We start from the raw sequence: 19016 nt of genomic DNA on the forward strand, positions 1-19016 counted from the left end.
AAAATACCTGATAATGAAGTATATGTTGTCGAAGATCCACAATCAACTTCCTTCCAAGGAGTGGCTGGTGGGTTTGAACCGCCAGCCTTCTGGTTAGCAGTCAAATGCCTTAGGCACTACCCTACCAGAGCTCCTTAAGAGATGGCCCGGCTATCTGGCAAGCTCGAACGACAGCATTGTGTGTGGTAGGTGACTGCCTTAGGCCAACCCCTAGGGCTGATGAGGTCCCTAGGTGCTACAAATGATTAAGGTGCTTGGCTTCTAATGAAAGGTTGGCAGTTCGAATCCACCAGAGGTCCCTTGGAAGAAAGGCCTGGCATCATACATCTGAAACTCAGCCCCTGGAAACCCTGTGCAGTGCTGCTGTCGTCTGATGCGTGGGGGGTCACCAGGAGTTGGAAACAACTTGATAGCAACTGGTTGGATGAACCCTGACTCAACAGCCCAACAGCCTGGGTTTCAATTCCTGCTCAGACACTTACAGTCTAGAGACTTAACTGTCCCGTGCCTCAGTTTCCCCATTTCCTCAATGGGCATACAAATAACCCTTACCTCATACCCAACCCAAACCAAACCCACTGCTGGCTCAACTCACAGCGCCCCTAAAGGACAGAGTAGAACCGCCCCATAGGGTTTCCAAGGCTGTCGATCTTTATAAAAGTAAAGTCTAAACCAAACCCACCGCTGTGGAGTTGATTCCTACTGCCAGGGCTCCTAAAGGACAGAGTAGAACCGCCCCACAGGGTTTCCAAGGCTGTCAATCTTTATCAAAACAGACTGCCACACCTTTCCCCTGTGGAATGGCTGGTGGGTTCGAACAGCCGACCTCCTGGTTAGCAGCCAGGCACTTTAACCTTGTAGGGCTCTCAAAACCAGTGGCCATCAGTGTCTGCACAGGGAGACAGCTCAGGGGGCAGGAGTGCATGGGAGGGAAGGACACAGGAAAGAGGTAACTACAGGGAGGAAGTGGGAAGAGAGCTGTTCCATTGTGGGGATCTGCAGTCAATGTCATGAGACAAAATGTGTATGAACTGCTGTACAGAAAATTAATTTGTGCTGTAAACTTTCACCCAAATTGCAATGAAAAAAAAAAAAAATACAGTTGCCATCAAGTTGGTTCTGACTCATGGCGATCTCGTGGTGTGTCAGAATACAACTCCACTCCACAGGGTTTTCTTTTTTTCAAAATTGTGGTGAAAATACACACAAGAAAACACATGCCAATTCAACAACTTCTACACACGCACGTTGCAAATTATTCTCCCAACACTGATATAAACTCTGTCCTCTGCAAGGTTTTCAGTGGCTGACTTTCTAAGTGGATCACCAGGTGTTTCTTCTGAGGCAGCTCTGGGTAGACTCAAACTCCTAATCTTTTGGTTAGCAACCAAGTGCATTAACTGCAGGGGCCCAGAGCCTCCTCAAACAAAACCAATACCACGGCTCTGTAGGCGATTCCGGCTCACAGCGCCCCTAGAGGACAGAGTGAGAACTGCACCATAGGGTTTCCAGGGCTGTCAATCTTTAAGGAAGCAAAGCCCAAACCAAGTCTGCAGCCACAGCGCCCCTAGAGGACAGAGTAGAACTGCACCACAGAGTTTCCAAAGCTGTCAATCATTACGGAAGCCGACTGTCTCATCTTTCTCCCTCAGAACAGCTGGTGGGTTTGAACTGCCAGGCTTTCCCTTAGTGGCCCAATGCTTTAATCACTGCACCCCAGAGCTTCTTAGGGACTCTTAGCAAGGATTAGACACACTCAAAGCTCTTAGCAAAGGAAGTGGCTCACATCAAGATAGTTCAATAGAGAAAGAGCAGTCTAGGGGCCGCAGAGTGACACTTGGGGCCTTCCCTATTTGGACGGTGGAGACATCTGGCCTAGTAGAGGAGGGGTGGAATGGATGCTGAGACCAGGGGGTGTCATAGTCAAGTACAAAGGCCACAGATACCTAAGGGCTCCTGGTCTTGCAGCGGGAATGGGGACCCCTTGATCTGAGTGGGTGTGGATGTCAGGTCCTGAGTCAGGCTGGGAGGTATGGATTCCCAGGTCCAGGGCTGTGGATCCGGGGACTGTGGGTCTTTGGGGCCTAGAAGGCAGGGGTGTGGGCTCCCCAGTCCCAAGAGGGCATAAGTGGGGATGCCAAACCCCCAGGCAACACGTCGGCCTGGGTTCCGGGAGCTAGGGGTGGAGAATAGAGCCCAGGCCCCGAGACACCCACCTTGCAGGCGTCCCGGAGTTCCCGACGCACCAGCTCCTTCAGGGGTGGGTGGCCTTCGCCAGGTGGCTGGGTGTACAGCTGGGCCCGGGTGATGCCCCTCCAGGAGGGGTCCTCAGGCCAGCCCAGCCGCAGCACAGGGGTCGGCTCCTCTGAGCGACCCGGCCAGTAAGTCAGGCTGGCGCCCGCAGCAGCTTCGTTAGCAGTGACCGTGGCTGCCTGCGCCCCCCCCCCGGCAGCCGGCGTGGCTACTGTCCAGTCCTCAGCCGCGGCTGCCAGGCCGCGGACCTCGTCTGTGCTCAGGAAGGGCCGCAGCCTCTCACGGTGCACACAGGCTTCGAAGGCCTCAGCGCCTTTGCTCAGCAGGGCCTCCAGGGCCAGGCGCTCAGCCTCCGAGTACAGGAGGCTGGGCTCAGCTGCCGGCAGCCCTTCGACCTCCGCGTCTTCCAGGGCGGCTAGCTGGGAGGCCGCCATCTGGACTGCTCGGGTGAGGCTTGGCCGTCTCTGGGTGACGGACCATCAGATAGATGGCAGCCCTACTCAGCGTCCTGACAACCCAATGGCGTAAGTGTCCGCGGACCACCCAGCATCTGGGGCTGCTCAGACCAGTGGCCCACCGGCCTCAGCTACACTGTTACAGGCTAGCCCTCCTGCCACCTGTCTGGCCGCACTGTCTGCCTCACCCCACAAAGGGCCCTCAGACTGACCGCCTGATGCTGTCTCCAACTGGGTCATCCATCAACCGGCCACTCAGTGTGACCACATGACACCTTCTGGCCGGCTGACCCTTCGGTGTGTCACCCTAGGTGGGCTGGCCACCCGAAGGCATGGCTGGCTGTCCAACCACCCCCAGGCAAGTCTGTCTGCCTGGGTCAGACTCAAACTATGGGAAAGGCCTGTTTGCTCCTGGCCAACAAGTCTGGCTGACCCTTCCTGGCCTCCTCTTGGCCTGTCTGGCAGGCACTAGTAGCATCTGACAATCTTGGTGTCCGTGTGGCTGTCTCTGTGGTATCCAGCTGGCTGACCACCCGACCCGTGTCTCTAGTCAATTACTGCTTAGGAGTCATTGCCTGCCATTGGTTGGCCACCCAGGACCTTGTCTCAGCCCCAGAGGTATCACCCTTCCCCGGTGCTAGGACCAAGTCTCAGTCTCCCCGTCAGTCGAGAAGCCCACTCTCTGCAAAGGCCGTCAAACACCCTTGGGCTGTTCCAGGAGAGAGGGAAGCTCGGAACACACGATCTTGTCATCGCAGAGCGGATCCGTGAACTTGATAGGCCATAGAGGTTGGAGGGGGACCAACGGGCCTAGTGGCCCTGGCCATTCTTCCTGCCACAGAGCTCCTTCCTGTCCAGAGCTAAGCTGACCCTAGCCCTGATTTCACAGTATGTCCCACCAGCTGACCATCCACCGGTCTCCACCTCGTCCTGGCACCCTTTCTAACCCCTTACCAAGCCCCTAGGCTGTGAACCCCTGTGAGGAAGGGGCTGCGCCTTCCAATCCCCACAACCCCGGCAGCTGCCTTCCCTCAGGCCACAGCACGAGTCCTGCAAAGAGAAGGAATCAAGGGCTGTCCTTCCTCCCACCCTGTCCATCACCCCAAGGTCCTGCTTCCAGCTCTCCACCCCCAGACCCCGTCTCTTGCCTTTCCCGACATGGGAGGACGGACGGGTGCGGAGACCTCCTGCCTGGATTTCTGCGGTTCTTCCGGGCAGCTGCCTCATTCATCTGAGCCTCAGCTGGGATCCGGGGAACCCAGCCCCTTGAGTAAACAGGAGGGGGAGGGCCGGCGCAGGCCCCCAGCGGAGGCTTGGGGCTCAGGGTGAGAGGTTCCCAGCCCGGAAGAGCTTCCACTTGTGGGGTTCCTGGCCCAGCTCCCAAGTCCCGGGGCAGGACCTCACCTGTTCCCACGCGCCCCCTCCCCCACCGCGGCCCCGCCCCGTCCACTTCCCGGTCCTCGGCCCGCCCACCGCACCAACAGTCTAGCCTTCCAGAGTGGGCGTGGCCGACCCGCCCTGGCAGGTGTGTGAGCACCTAGCTCCCGAGGGGCAGGGCTCCGGCCAGGGGGGGCTGCGAAAAGGGCCTCGCGAGGCCCAGGGAGCACGAGACACGCAGGCCGCGCGCGGGCCACCAGGGGGCGCCTTCAGGCAACACCTGGGATCGGGAGCTCTCCCTGCGCACAGGAGGGGCTGGTTTCCAAGGACACAGGGAGTCCAACCCCCAAACCAAAGGCATTCTCTCCCGCAGGCCCCAGCCCCCTCCCTGCTCCCCAATCACACACAAAGGGCCTTGGGCATCCAAAATCTTTTTAATAACAGTACAGGCTCCGGGGCTAGTTTTTGTAGCCTCGGCTGGCACGCCGGCCTCTGGCACGCTCGAACTTCCGGCCCTTGGAGCGGACGTAGGGTCTGTGGGGAGAAGAGGGGAGCCCGTTTTACAAAGAAACCCAGAGCGGAGGGCTGCTGGCTGCGGGGGAGGTGGCACTGGCAATCGGAGCACACCTCACTGGACCTGAGAAGGGCCAGGGGACACTAAGACGTCAGGGTGCCCAATGGGGAGACAGTGCCAGCCTGCAGCGGGCACCGAAGGCCAGATGCTAGCTCCAGCAGCTTGCTTCCTGGGAGGTCCACGCCTCAAAGGGCAGTTTCAAGCAGATTACCAAGGATGAAGTGGGTGAGGGGAGGTGGAAAGGAGTCCCTAGGAGGCCCAAGGGCGGGCCTGGGCACAGGGCAGAGGGCTGCGCTGGGCTGTGGGGTGACGGGAGCAGGCCTGTACTCACTTGGTGTGGCTGTGTGGGGTTCCCGGGGCCTTGCCAAAATGCCTGTACACCTCACGGCCCTTGCGTGGACCTGGAGAACAGGGAGGAAGGGGTGGGTCAGGCAGGGGACGCAGCACTCAGCCTCCCCCAGGGCGGGGTTCAGCCACTCTTCACTGACCGGCTAAGGCCGCCTGGGGAGCAGAGGTCCAGCTTCCTGGAGTCCCCTGGCTCACAGTAGGGCCTCTGGCTCTCACACTCCCTCCTGCCTGTGAGGCAGGACAGCTGAGTGTCACTCACCAGAGAGGAGGACGGTGCCACAGCCCTTGGGGGAGTCCAGGGCCAGCTGGTCGAAGGTGAGGATCTTGCCCCCGGCCTTGAGGATGCGACTCCGGGCCCGGCTGCTCACGCGCAGCGCACACACCTGAGAGAGAGAACAGGACAGGTGGGGTCAGGGACGCCTGTGTGCTGTCCCGGGGGCTGCTGGGACTCACCATCCACCACCCTGGCAAGCAGGGACCCTGACTGCTCGCTGGGTAACTAATATGCCAAACAGTTGCCTCTGGGTCGTTCTGACCTGACAGTGGCTACTCTTGCCACCTAAAACCGTCACAACCCTATGAGCTGGTACCAGCACCCTCCACTTTATCAGGTGCTGGGAAGCCAAAGCTTAAAGAGATGAAAGACCGTGTCTAGAGGTGACAGGACGGCAGAGACCCGTATCTGAGCCCAGCTGTTCTGATTTGAGGACAAGAAAACTGAGGCCTGGAAAGCGCTCGCCCAGGGGTCGCTGACCACCAACAGACTGGGTGTGCCACCAACGACCACCACGGTTCAGGCCTCCATAGATGCTGCCCTCCTCTGCCTGACTGAGACCGAGGACACATCCTGGGTCTGATGACACCGCGAAGAGCAAGGGTCCGGGCTGGTCTGCCTACCTGCGCCCGGGGTCAGTGCTCCAGACCCCACCCCCCACTGTGCACCACGGGGGGGGGGGGGCCCACCTTCAGCTTGGGCACCTCCTGAACCCGCACATCGTCTGTTATGGTCCCTACGACCACAGCCGTCTTGTTTTCCCGTCCAGGAAGCTTCATCTTCCGAATCTGGGGGAAGGAGGGGAGAGGATGCACCCATCAGTCCCTCCTGGCGTCTAAAGGCAGGTCCCCCCCCCCTTCCGGCAGCCCAGCGCCCAGGATGGGGTGGGCCCTGGCAAAGCAAAGCCCGCCCACGCACGCCCCCTGAAAGGCCAGCTTGGGGTGGGCCCTGGCAAAGCAAAGCCCGCCCACGCACGCCCCCTGAGAGGCCAGCTTGGGGTGGGCCCTGGCAAAGCAAAGCCCGCCCACGCACGCCCCCTGAGAGGCCAGCTTGGGGAAACGTGCAGAGGACGTAGGAGCCTGGCACATTCGCCAGATGTGCCCGCAGAGTGCTTCTGTACGACTCGGGAGCCCCAGGACGCACCTCCCAGGCGGGGAGAACGAGGCCCGGCCAGCTGGCCGAGGCCGTTCCTCTGCAGCCAGTGCCGGGCACGACAGAGGGGCCAACCCACGGGCCCCTGCCCCCAGCCCTCCCAGAGCCCCCTCACCATCCGAGAGAGCGACAGGGGCGGCCTGTTGGTGCGGCTCATGAACAGCCTCTTGAGCACGACCTGGTTGAACGTGGAGTTGGTCCGTCTGGCCAGGAACCTGTAGAGCTGGAGCCAAGGGCAGCGAGGCATGAGCAGACACCCCGTCCACTTGTCAAAGATGAGTTATTGACAACCCAGGCCGCGAGGGTTTCCACGGCCGTCTGTACGCGTCTGAGCTTTCCCCAAATTCCGCGAAGCCCAAGGGGCAGAGTTGGTACAGGTCCCTCCTGGCCAGGGACCCAGAAACACCCTTCATCCCACCCAGCAGAATACAACGTGAACCCCCGGGAAGCTCTGGGCGCAGGGGTAGAACCAGAGGTGGGAGCCCATCCTGCAGGCCTGGAAGGAGACCGCTACCTACACTGGACCAGAGACACTCGAAGTCACAGCTCTGGGGTGGCTCAGCCCTGGGACTCAGGCCCCGGCCTCACCTTAACCAACAGCCGCAGGTAGATGTCCTGGCTTTTGGGCTCCTTGCGTCGAACCTTTCGGTCCTTGTTGTGGCGGATGTCCACTCCCTGTGGGGGTGAAGGGAGACCATACTTCCGACTCTGGGCTGACAGGTCACTCACCTGGCAACCAAGATGGAGCAAGGGCCCAGGTCTCTGGACACGACACCTCAAATCCCACCTCCACTCCTTCCAATGGGAAACCTCTTGTTGAGTCACTTAAAAACCTTTGTGGCTCAGGTGACAACTTACAAAAGGGGACAAATCTACATGCAAAGCCTTTAAATGCTAACCAAGCCCAATGTCACCCAGTCGATTTTGTCTCCTAGGAACGCTGAAGGACCCAGCAAAACCGCCCCATTGGGTTTCTAAGACGCTCAATCTTTACAGAAGCAGCCAGCCACATTTCTCTTCCACAGAGTGGCTGAGAGGCTCAAATGCTGATCTCTCAGTTTGCAGCCAAGTGCAGTTGCAGCACTTGGCGGCAAACTGCACTCACCACCAGGGCTCCTTGCAGACCCTTTCAGCACAGACTGTCAACAGTCAACAGGAGCTGTATGGCCCCAGTGAAAAAACAATCAACTCTTTAGAAGCTGTATTTCCCATCACCATTATATGACTTAAATCCCTAAAACTGTCACTGAGAAACCTGGAAAGTGACCAAAAACATTCAAAACTAAAGCTGACCCTCAGTAACAGCGACCGTGAACTTTGACAGCTTCCTCTGCAGCAAACTACACTAGACCTTTCTTAAGGTCTGTTCTTGAATCCAACCATCCTACGAGGTAGCGGCTGTTACGATCCGCAGTCCAGAGCCCAGGAAAGCCCACAGCTTCCGCTCCAACCTCTGCCCGCTTTTCTGGATCGCGGAGGCTTCCAAGATCGTGCTAACGATGGGGAAGAGAGCCTCAGGTGGGAACAGCACTGGCTTCACGGCCGATGCGCACTTCCCATGAGTTACTGCTTCCAAAACCCACAAACCCGTCAGAAAGAACGACCGTGTCCCCGCTAAATGGATGGAGAAACCGAGGTACACGCCCAGAATGCAAGATCCTACCCAAGATCACAAAAGGGCCAGGGGGCCGAGGATCCAACGGAAACCTGCCCGGTCCCAGAGCCTGGGCACTTGGCGCTCAACTCCTGAGAAAACTCAATTCCACTCTGGTCTAAGTGACAGGTCGGGATACAGCCAGTTTTCCCGGGGCAACGCCTGGGTCCGAATCCCAGTTCCGCCACTTCGTGGTCTCGTGACCTCAATCATGCGACTTCGACTCTCTGTATATCAGTCTGGTCAGCTATTCACGGGTACGTTAATTAAAGGGATGCAGTAGGGACGGCAGGCTGACGTGACCCTTAGCGATTCCAGGTCCCCAGATCCCCAAAGTCGCCTCCCTCGCCTCAGGAGTCGCCTCCTTCAGACATCCCTGGCACCCCTGCCCCCCTCCAACAGGCCCGCGACCCGAGATCACGGCAGATGGCGGCGGATAGCCGAGTCCTGAACGCCGGGAGACGCGCTCACCATGATGGCGCCTCCAGCTCAGCCAGGTCCGGAAAGAAGGAACAGCTACGGCGTGGGCGGGGAAAGCCTTGAGCAAGTGGCGCCGCGTGACGCCACATGAGCGCGACGCGACACTCTACCACAACCCAGCCTCTTTGTGGTCGATTGTCTAAATGCGCCAGTCCGGAATAGGACGGAGTAACAACCAAAGAGGAACAAGCGCGACGTCGCAGAAGGAAGGGCCAGCACGTCGAAGGCCTCTCTGGCCCTCACTAGACCCTCTCGATACTCTTCCGGAAGAAAAGGCTCTGGGAGCGAAAGAGATGTTGCGCGGAGCTAGGAGGACGCGTCGCGCGGTGACGCTCTGGCCCAACACCGGCGGCTTCTCGCTGGCTCTTGGAGGACTCAACGGGCCAGTACTGGAGGTGAGGAGGCGGGGCTGGTGGAGCTAGTTCCGGCCTTGGGAGACCTCTGACCCTAAGTTTGGGATGTTTCCTGACATATCTCAGCTCCGCTCTATCTCGCGCTGCACCTCAAGCGCGGCCGCAGGTCAGGAAGTCTTACTTGAGGCCTAACCCGACTTGCTAGTGCCTAAGGCACTTGTCTGTTAACCAGAAGGCTAGTGGTTCAAATCCACCAGCCGCAGCTCGGAAGGAAGGTTGGACAATCTACTTCGGTAGTGATACCGCCTCGGAAACCCCTCGGAGGGGTCGCTATGAGTGGGGTCCGACTTGACGGCAGTGGTTTTTTCTAGTCTGTAACATTCTGTATTTTCATCTTTTCAGTCCCCCTTCCTCCCCCGCTCCCCGTCGCCCCCAGATGGTCGTTTCTTGACCACTCTCAGCCTCCCAGCCAAAGAGCTTCAACTGGCCGGGGAGGGTTGGTGCGAGGGATATGCATGGTACTGGAGGGCAGAGGAAACGCACTGATACTTTGGTTGGTGGGGGAATGGGGAACCAGTAAAAAAAAAAAAAAATCCAGAAAGTGGGGGAGACCGGGAGAGGAAGACAGATGGAGTGGGGGCTGACATGTGCTTGTAATGGTGGGAGAATGGAAAATGGACATCAGTAAAGAAAAGACGGGAGGTGTGTGATAGTGCCTTGCACCCACAACCAGTCCGAAATCCTGGCTCTCGCTTTTTGTGTGATCTTGGTTAAGTCACTTAAACACTCTGTGCTTTATTTTCTTGATCTGCAAAATGGAGATGATGATAAGCTTGCCCCAGCAGGTGGTTTCTGGGATCTCGAGTTAATAAAAGTGCTAACAGGGTGCTGCGCTTTGAGCTCAGACTGAGTGTGACCAGATGGACTGGCCGGGCAGTAATGAGACTGCTATGTTTCATCTTTCCTATTTACTCAGTGAGCCCTGCCCCAAAGTTTGTCCTCAATTCGCCTATTCACTGTCCCTCTCCTCTGCAGAGCCTAAAGCCAGACCTGGATGGTGGGGCCTGACTCCTTGCTCTCGCTGCTGCGGCTTCAGATCCAGAGCCTGGGTGGTGGTGACGTAGGGAACAGAGGGCGGGCAGATGAATGGACGCCTCGAAGCAGCGGAGCAGCGGGACCAGGTAAGGGCTCATCTATCTGGAAGCTGAGATTGCCACAGTGTGGGACGCATCACCCAAGGCCCTTCCATCTCGGACCTTCTCTGCAGGCAGGTGGCACATGCCTTCTTGCCATTTCACAAGGAGGGCGGCTGGGGCTCAGAGAAGCCAGGGAGTTCCCTGAGGTCACCCAGTGAGTCTGTGTGAGGGGCCTCTTGTCGATAGGTCCGTCGAGTTGGTTCTGACTCATCGCGGCCCCGTATACAACAGAACGAAACACTGCCTGGTGCTATGCCACCTCACAAGCCTTGCTGTCCCTGAGCCCATCTTGGCAGTCACTGTGTCAATCCATCTCGTTGAGGGCCTTCCCTTTTTTGGCTGACCTTCCACTTTTCCGAACTCATCTCTGCTTCCTTTTCCCACTCCTTCTCTCTGTTCTCTCTGAGTCTTAGCTTCTTGGGCCAGCGGCTCTGCCTTTCTCTTTCCTGGGGTCCCAGGCGCTGACGCCGTGCCCCTCTGGCTCACCATCCTGCTGGTTTCTATCTGTCCTTGGGGCCTTCCTTGGCACGTATTATCTGGTGCTCTTGCTACTCTGAAGGACTCCCTGGGCGGCTACATGGTGAACACACTCGATTCCTAAGTGAAATGTTGGCGGTTCACACCCACCCAGAGAACGTCTCGGAAGAAAGGGCTGGCAATCTACTTCTGAAAGATCACAGCCACTCAAACCCCTGTGGAGCACAGTTCTCTGATACCCACGGGGCCGCCTTGAGTCAGAATGGACTCCGTGGCAACTGATGGTGGTGGTGGTAGTTGCTACTCTGGATTGGATGCAAAGTACATGGTTCAGCAAGAAATGAACTACTTCTTCCACTTGTCTCTTTCTAGCGTGCTCTGTCCCCATCTCTCTGCAGTTCTGCTTCTAAGTCTCCTGATACAGCCTTACCTTATTCCTTTCTGCCCCGGCTTGCTTTTGCCTGTGTGTCTTTCTGTCAACATCTTTGCTCTCTGTCTCTCTTGGTCTCAGTCCCTTTCAGCTTCTATGCTGCCAGCATGCTCCTCCCAAGCCCTTCCCTACCTGCTGCAAGTCTCTCTCCCTACCTCTCCCCTGTATCTCTGTCTAGACAAACAAGGCCTCGGGTCATCCACTGGGAACATGATTATCTCATGCTACGTACACTCTGGTTTAAGCCCAAGGTAAAAACCAAACCAAACTCACTGCCATCAAGTCGATTCCAACTCACAGCGATCCCGTTTGGGTTTCTGAGGCAATAATTCTTTACGGAAGTGGATTGCCCAAACTTCCTTCTGAGGGATGGCTAGTGGGTTTGAACTGCCAACCTTCTGGTTAGCCGTCAAATGCCTTAGGCACTACACCACCAAAGCTCCAATTAATGAGCCTCTCCTGCCTGTTATTCCAGGAGTGTCCATCATTTCCCGGACCCTCTGCGTCCTTGCATTGCTCTTTCGCACTCTTGCTAGCCTTGCCTCTCTGTATCTGTTTTTCTCTGACTCAGGGTCTCTCTGTAACTGTCTGAACTGGAGATGTTTCTCGTCTGTTTTTTTCTGCTTCTCTGGGTTCATGCCTCCCTGCATCTCTGTTTTACTACGCCATTGCATGTGTGTGTACTTTTGTTACCATATCCCTGACGGGTTCCTCCCCCATGCCCCTTTTCGTAAAAGCTCACAGCCATACGTGCCCTCGACAAAGATGGCGGCATTGGGAGTGGCTAAGGCTCTGTGACGCCCTCTCTACAGCGCATTTGCCCTCACCTACGATGGCGGCTGGTCTCGCCATGCGCGGCGCCCCACCCGGTTCTCCTGCTCTCCCGCGGCCAGCCCCTGCGCCAAACTCGCGAGTCAGTTGGCCCCGCCCCCGCGCGCCCTCATTGGCTCGACTTAGGCCGGCCGCTGGGCGATTGGCTGAGCCGAGCACACCCTCCCCCCCACCCCTAGGTCTGATGGGGGTGGTTGGTGCTGACTTGAGGGGGCCGCCTGGAGGAGGACCTGGCATGTGAAGAGGGTGCGGGGGTCGGGGCACGGGCCCGAGTCGGGGTTACTGAGGGACCCAGAGGAACGGAGACGCAGACCCGGGACTGGGGTACCGGGGATGGGGGATGGAGATGGAGTTACAGGACCGGGCTGAGGGATCTGGGGGGGGGGGGCAGAGGGGCGGGGGATGGGGATGGAGACCCAGGGACGGAGACCCAGGCTTGTGGGCCGAGGAACCTACGGATGAAGACCCAGACCCACATATGGGGTAGCTGAGGAAGAAGGGGGGGAATGAGGATCAGGCCAGAGAGTGGGGTACTCTGAGAACAGAGACCCAGGCCCGGAACTACATCTAGGGTTTGCGCCGGAGCCTGTCTCAAGGCTCCCAGAAGGGGGTGGGTGCAGTCGGGGGCGGTGGCAGGCACCCTGGGCTTGTGCAGCTGTCCCTGAGGTTATGTCCTCGGATGGGGGTGTGTCTGGGGCAGCTTTGGGCCCCGAGAAGGTGCGAGAAGGTGCGGCTCGCCCAGGGGGTGGCTGGGCGGGGCAGTGGGGAACAAAGGTGAGCTGGGAGGAGGAGGTCGGGGCAGAGGGCAGGGCAGGGCTTGTGGGGAGGGGACCTCAGTCCCAGCTGCCACCCCCTCCCTGGAGAGCAGGCGGCCACACACCCAGGTCAGTGCCCAGGGGCCAACTCTCTCGGCCCCTGCCCCTCAAAGGTGCCTGCATGTAGCCCTTAGCACTGTCTGGGCCAAATCCCTCAGTGTTGCAGCCCTTCTCCGTTTCTCCTTGTCCACGCCGCCTGCCTCTCGCCTCCCCTTTCTTGTCTCTTTCTTCTAACTCTTCCCTGATGTCTTCCTGACCCTTGGAGGGCCTCCGGGAGTCCCTGAACTCTTAAGTCCTCCCTGTGTTTGTGCCAGCCTTCGCGGCTCGCCTCATGGACGCACGTTGCCCTCTCCTTGTCTCTGTGGCTCTCAGAGCTTCCTCTTCTGTGTCCGAGTTTCTCTCCTGCTCGTTACTCTCCACCTCTGGGTGTGTGAGTGTGTTTCTGACACAGCATGTGTTTTTCTGTGCGTCCCCCCACTCCCAATCCCCTACCCGTGCCTTATTGTCCCCCAAAACCTTCACCCTCATCCAACACGCCGTAGGTCTCCCTTCTTGATCTTGTTGTCCTGCCATCCGCATAGAACAGAAACTCCACGAGAGCAGGAATTTTTGTCTGTGGTTTCCTCCTGTGTCTGCCAGGCCTGGCATCGTGACTGGCACGTTGAGGGTACTGAGTGGTTATCTGGGGCATAAGTGAATGACTGCTTGCATGCCTGGGTCTCTGGGCCTTGTGTCCTCAGGGTCTCCCCACACCTGTCTGGGTCTGTCCGTCTCTGGTGCTGTCTCACCTGTCAGTGCCCTCGTTGTCTCCTGTCCACAGGCCCCGTCTCTCCCTTTCTCCTTCCCTCCTCACACCCTGGGGGCTCCTCGACTCTGACCCTGCCCTCTTCCCTCCCCACAGAGGCCAGACCCAGAGCTGACCCGGAGCCAGGGCCCTGGGCCTGGGAGTCCCTTGGACAGGGTCAAAGCCATGGCCCCGCCATTACCACAACTGGCCGCCAGCACCCCACTCCTGCACGGGGAGTTCGGCTCCTACCCGGCCCGTGGCCCCCGCTTCGCCCTCACGCTCACGCCGCAGGCCCTGTACATCCAGCGACTGCGTCCCAAGCCTGAAGCCCGGCCCCGGGGCGGCCTGGTCCCGCTGGCCGAGGTCTCAGGCTGCTGCACCCTACGCAGCCGCAGCCCACTGGACTCTGCAGCCTACTTCTGCGTCTACACCTACCCGCAGGGCCGGCGCGGGGCCCGGCGCAGAGCCACGCGCACCTTCCGGGCCGACGGGGCAGCCACCTACGAGGAGAACCGCACCGAGGCCCATCGCTGGGCGGTCACGCTCACATGCCTGCTCCGTGGGCTGCCACTGCCTGGGGATGGCGGTGAGACGGGGCCCCCGCTCTCTCCCAGCATTGTCTTTTTCTGTTCCTGTCTGTGGGAGTCTCTCGCCGGGTCCCTGCTGAATAAGTGACACAGAGAAACCACCGAGGAAACAAAGGGGAGGCCCCGGCTGGTCCTACTAGCTGAAAGGTTGGGGGTTCAAACCCATCTAGAGGTTCCTGGGAGGATGGGCCTGGTGACCTGGTTCCGTAAGGTCACAGCCTTGAAAGCCTTGGAAGCTGTTCCACTCTGCACACGTGGGGTGGGCTCCGGTGAGCATGTTGGTGGAGAGCTGACTTGCGGCCCCTCCCTCCATCCATGGTCTCAAGCACAAATGAGTCAGAGGCCGCTAGAAGGGTCAGGGCAGCCCCACCCAGGGTGGCTGGTACTGTAGTGGGCCTGGAGGTGGCCCCTGCTCCTGCCTGGGGTCCTCAGTGAGTCAGCAAGGCCAACCCCCGTCCCCCCAGAGCCTCAAGGGATGGAGACAGGGAGGGGGGCCTGGCATAGTGCGGAAACCTGCTCCTGGGGGCCTGGCATCGCGGTAAGGAAGGAGCTTAAGGGCCCAGGGATTGGACACCTGAGCCTTCCCTTTGTTCCAGCACCTGGGCCAGGTCGGTAGGGCTGCACACCTGAGCCTGGCCACGTGAGCTCAGGCCGGGAGGGAAAAACTACAACTTCCAGAAGGCTGTGGGTGCCAGTCTTCCACTTCTGGCCTCTACACACCCCCTTCTCTCTGCAGATATCACCCCTGACCTGCTGCCCCGTCCGCCCCGTTTGCTTTTATTGGTCAACCCCTTTGGGGGGCGGGGCCTGGCCTGGCAGTGGTGTAAGAACCACGTGTTGCCTATGATCTCAGAAGCTGGGCTGTCCTTCAACCTCATGCAGACAGGTAAGGGCTGTGGCAGGCAGGACAGGGGAAGGGCACAGCCTGGGTCTGAAGGAGGAAGGGCCGGAGGCAGGGGTGGGACTCCTGGGCCCTAGGAAAGAAGTAAGGGGAACAGGCCTCCTGGGTCCTGGGGAAGCAGTAGGTGGTGTTCTGGGTCCTGGAGGAGTAATGGGGGGGGGGGCTGTAGGGGGCTCCTTGGTCCTAGGAGATCTCCTAGGTATTTGAGGAGCAGTAGGGGGGGACACTGAATTCGGGGGCAGCAGCGGAGAGGTCATCTGAGTCCTCAGAGAGTAGTCAGGGAGAGTCCTGAGGCTTGACGAAGTGGGGGGAATGGATTCTGGGGGAGCAGTGATGGGGTCTCGTGGGTATTAGAGCAACAGTGGGGGGGCCCATGGGTGTTGGAGAAACAGTGGGGGTGGCAGGACTGCAGAGACCTGGTGGAGCAGCGAGGTGGGTGGGGGTGGAAGAGCCTCACCTGCCGGCTTCCCCCATCAGAGCGGCCAAACCACGCCCGGGAGCTGGTCCAGGCGCTGAGCCTGAGCGAGTGGGACGGCATCATCACGGTCTCGGGAGACGGGCTGCTCTATGAGGTAGGGCAGAGGCACCCTGTCGCTTGCCCGTCCCCTCAGAGACCCTGACGGCTGGGCCCAGGACCCAGGCGGCTGGTCTCCCACTCTGCAGGTGCTGAACGGGCTCCTCGATCGCCCCGACTGGGAGGAGGCAGTGAGGATGCCCGTGGGCATCCTCCCCTGCGGCTCGGGCAACGCGCTGGCGGGCGCCGTGAACCTGCACGGGGGGTAGGTCAGGCCCCTGAGCCGGGGTACCTGCTGCATCTCGAAGCTGAGCACATGGGGAGGGACGGCCCCACCCTGGGGAGTAAGGACCAGGACAGCCGCCCTAGTGGGGTGACAGTTAACCAAGCCTGTCTGCTTGAATTCACCCAGCGGTTCCGGCTCCCAGAAAACCTCCCGAGGCAGTTCTACTCTGTCCCGTGGGGTCGCTGGGTCAGAACGGAATTGAAGGCATCCAACGGCACCTGCCCCCACTTCTTCCCTCGGCCTGTTCGGAGCCCCCCGTCCCTGTACTGGGTCTCTTTTCCTCCCAGCTGTATCCCTAATGCCTGGCACACAGTAGGCACTCAGTGGATGCTTACTGAATGAAGGAATAACCAGGAACTTGGCCTGTAAGACCGGTCCACCTGCAGGGACCCGCCCTGGTGTCTGGCCCTCTGCTCCCTGCCCCGCTTCCGCCCGCTCGGCCTGCACTCCGTGGCTCTGACTCACCCCCGTTTGCTCTCCACCCCCCCCGCGTGTCACCCTCGGGCCCGAAGGTTTGCACCAGCCCTGGGCCTCGACCTTCTGCTTAACTGCTCGCTGCTGCTCTGCCGGGGTGGCAGCCACCCACTGGACCTGCTCTCTGTGACGCTGGCTTCCGGCTCCCGCTGTTTCTCCTTCCTGTCCGTGGCCTGGGGCTTCGTGTCCGACGTGGACATCCAGAGTGAGCGCTTCAGGGCCCTGGGCAGCGCCCGCTTCACTCTGGGCACAGTGCTGGGCCTCGCCACGCTGCACACCTACCGAGGGCGGCTCTCCTACCTCCCGGCCACCGGGGAACCCGCCTCGCCCCCGCCCGCCCACGGCCTGCCCCGGGCCAAGTCGGAGCTGACCCTGGCCCCAGAGCCAGCCCCGCCCGTGACCCACTCGCCTCTGCACCGCTCAGTGTCCGACCTGCCCCTGCCCCTCCCCCAGCCCACCCTGGCCTCCCCTGGTTCACCCGAACCTCTGCCCTTTCTGTCACTCAACGGCGGCGGCCCAGAGTTGGCCGGGGATTGGGGTGGGGCTGGAGATGCCCCGCTGTCCCCAGACCCACTGCTGCCCCCGCTCCCCAGCTCCCCGCAAGCAGCCGTCCCCTCTCCCCTCCCCACGGGGCCCCCAGAGAGGCCAGCACACTGTGGGCTCCCGCCTTCTCCCGGTGACATCCCGGCCTCTGCCTCCACCTGTGGCCCACCTGACCACCTGCTGCCTCCTCTGGGTGCCCCGCTGCCCCCGGGCTGGGTGACCATGGAGGAAGACTTTGTGCTCATGTTGGCTCTTTCACCCAGCCACCTGGGTGCTGACCTGGTGGCAGTCCCTCATGCTCGCTTTGACGACGGCCTGGTGCACCTGTGCTGGGTGCGGGGCGGCATCTCGAGGGCCACCCTGTTGCGCCTTTTCTTGGCTATGGAGCATGGTACCCACTTCGGCCTGGGGTGTCCCCAGCTGGGCTATGCCACAGCCCATGCTTTCCGCCTTGAGCCGCTCACGCCTCGCGGCGTGCTCACGGTGGATGGCGAGCAGGTAGAGTACGGCCCGATGCAGGCACAGGTGCACCCGGGCCTTGGTACGCTCCTCACTGGGCCGCCTGGCCGGGTGCCCTGAGCCCGCAGAGAGCCCGCCTATGGCGGGGCATACATTCCAATGGGTGGAGCCTGAACTGGGGGCGTGGTCTAGCTGCTGGAGTTAATGGCGGAGGCCCCAAGTGCCGGGGCCTGGCCTTGTCTCAGGATTGCACCCGCTCCCAGAGGACCAGACACGAAGCTGGAAGGTGGCCTGAATGCTGAGGCGGCCTTGAAGGTTGCAGATAAAACGGGTGCGTCCCGAGAGTAGTGCCTGAGCAACGAGGGCGAGGCCTGGCGTCTGCGCTCCAATCGCGCCTAGGGGGCGTGGCTCAATCCAGGCTTCCCGGTCTTCCCCCGCTTCCCGCTCGTAGGCGGCCAGGTCAGCTGAGGGTGGAGCCTAGCTAAGTCTTCGTCCAATGACGGGACCCGGAATATACGGGCTGGGGGGAGGCCTTAATTGGCTAGTCAGGACCGGCGCCTTCACTTAACCGGCCAATCAGCCCAGGAGGGGCAGGTTCCCCGGGGCCCGCGTTCCTATTTGCACTAATATTCCTTCCCTCGCAGGTGGGGCGGGGAAGTTCTCTCCCCCTGTCTTCAGTGTCGTCTCTCGTGTGTCCCCAGTCTTCAAAGCAATTGAATTGAAAAGGTCTATGCAATAAAGGCGATCGCTTCAATCCTCTCAAACCCTCGCCCCTTCCTCCGTCTGGCAGCCCGTGGGAAGGTTCGAGCCTATGGAGCCGTTCCTGTCTTTTGTGGCGCACTGCCCACGGCCTGCGGCTACTGACCCACTGGCCTTGCACCGGGGCCAGGGAGCTGCCTCCACAACAGCTGGTCCGGAGTTCTCAAGATTTATTCAGGATCGTGTTAACGGAGGCAGTGGGAGGCTGGGGTCCCCGGCGGGCCGGGGGCGCACACACAGCACCCTCCCCGCCCCCACGAGGGAGGGGGGAGGCTCGCTTTTTCTTAAAAATATAAATGTATTTATCTACATTGTCACGTCCCTGGGGCACCCAGCTGGCCGGCCCGTGGGCCACGGGGGGGGGGAGGAAGGAGGGCGTCAGGGCGCAAGTCTGAGCCAGGCGGAGGAGAGCGCCGCCGGGTGGGGGGCGGTGGCCTCACAGGGCCCCGTGCTGGGCCTGGTAGCGAGACAGCACGGCGCGGTAGTGGGACAGCTCCTGGCGTACAGCCACCACCTCCTGCCGCAAAAGGGCGTTCTCCTTCTCCAGGAAGGCCGCCCGCACCGAGATCTGGTTCTCTTTGAGCCGCCGGGCATCGCGGGACCGCTTGGCCGCCTCGTTGTTCTTGTACCGCCGGCTCCAATACTTCTCGTCCTGGGGGTGGGGGAGAGAGCGCTAAGGTCCAGACGAGCCCACGCCCCATGGAGGAAGGAAGGGAAGAGTGGCCGGGCTTGCTGTGCCTTCAAGACCCAGGGGACATTTAAAAAGACCCCTAGGGATTGTGGCCGTAAAGGATACCCAAGGGTCTACCCTGTGGGGCCCTGGTCACTAAGGAGAACCAGCCCCTAGCAACAGCTGAGGCACGAGATATCCCCCTCTTCAGGCAACCGCGTTTCAAGTTACCACTGCGCAAAGCCGACTCAGCCCTCCCCTCCTGAGAAAGGGCCTGCTGGTTGCTAAGGGTGCAGGAACCCTAGCAACAAGGCCTTAAGTGTCTGAGTGCTTCTCAGTGAAAAGCACTGCCCTATGCCCGTACCTA

At 60.1% G+C, this 19016-nt stretch overlaps 4 protein-coding genes across 4 annotated transcripts in view; 1 reads left to right on the forward strand and 3 right to left on the reverse strand.

Moving 5' to 3' along the window:
• The window catches only part of FAM83E (family with sequence similarity 83 member E), a 21425-nt gene extending 18738 nt beyond the window's left edge, over positions 1-2687 (reverse strand). The window contains exon 1 of the mRNA XM_007958113.1: positions 2217-2687. Coding sequence (XP_007956304.1) covers positions 2217-2687 — 471 coding nt within the window. The remainder of the gene's footprint in view (positions 1-2216) is intronic.
• A 1856-nt stretch (positions 2688-4543) lies between these two features.
• On the reverse strand, positions 4544-8656 carry RPL18 (ribosomal protein L18). Its single transcript, XM_042783306.1, has 8 exons — positions 8559-8656; positions 7839-7926; positions 7022-7162; positions 6549-6656; positions 5971-6069; positions 5267-5390; positions 4991-5060; positions 4544-4619 (listed from the first exon to the last, which is right to left on the reverse strand). Exons 1-8 carry the CDS (start codon positions 8654-8656, stop codon positions 4544-4546), a joined length of 804 nt encoding a protein of 267 aa, XP_042639240.1.
• A 1406-nt stretch (positions 8657-10062) lies between these two features.
• On the forward strand, positions 10063-17340 carry SPHK2 (sphingosine kinase 2). Its single transcript, XM_042783307.1, has 6 exons — positions 10063-10101; positions 13571-14042; positions 14780-14929; positions 15422-15516; positions 15608-15723; positions 16257-17340. The coding sequence occupies exons 1-6, from the start codon at positions 10063-10065 to the stop codon at positions 17338-17340; spliced, it is 1956 nt and encodes a 651-aa protein (XP_042639241.1).
• A 1075-nt stretch (positions 17341-18415) lies between these two features.
• Positions 18416-19016, reverse strand: part of LOC103212103 (D-box binding PAR bZIP transcription factor) — a 7538-nt gene continuing 6937 nt past the window's right edge. The window contains exon 4 of the mRNA XM_007958100.2: positions 18416-18631. Coding sequence (XP_007956291.1) covers positions 18416-18631 — 216 coding nt within the window. The remainder of the gene's footprint in view (positions 18632-19016) is intronic.

The sequence above is a fragment of the Orycteropus afer genome, unplaced genomic scaffold, assembly GCF_000298275.1.
Source record: "Orycteropus afer afer isolate SDZICR_OR568_19922 unplaced genomic scaffold, OryAfe1.0 scaffold00854, whole genome shotgun sequence".
NCBI classification, from domain to species: domain Eukaryota; kingdom Metazoa; phylum Chordata; class Mammalia; order Tubulidentata; family Orycteropodidae; genus Orycteropus; species Orycteropus afer.

Coding starts and splice junctions, on each gene's coding strand:
- SPHK2 (XM_042783307.1), top strand. CDS start 10,063: ATGAATGGACGCCTCGAAGCAGCGGAGCAGCGGGACCAG. Junction 14,043..14,779: donor GCCACTGCCTGGGGATGGCG/GTGAGACGGGGC, acceptor TTCTCTCTGCAG/ATATCACCCCTGACCTGCTG. Junction 15,724..16,256: donor GCCGTGAACCTGCACGGGGG/GTAGGTCAGGCC, acceptor TCGGGCCCGAAG/GTTTGCACCAGCCCTGGGCC.
- RPL18 (XM_042783306.1), bottom strand. CDS start 8,656: ATGTGGCGTCACGCGGCGCCACTTGCTCAAGGCTTTCCCCGCCCACGC. Junction 5,391..5,970: donor AGGAGGTGCCCAAGCTGAAG/GTGGGCCCCCCC, acceptor TCTCTCTCTCAG/GTGTGTGCGCTGCGCGTGAG. Junction 4,620..4,990: donor ACCCCACACAGCCACACCAA/GTGAGTACAGGC, acceptor TTCTCCCCACAG/ACCCTACGTCCGCTCCAAGG.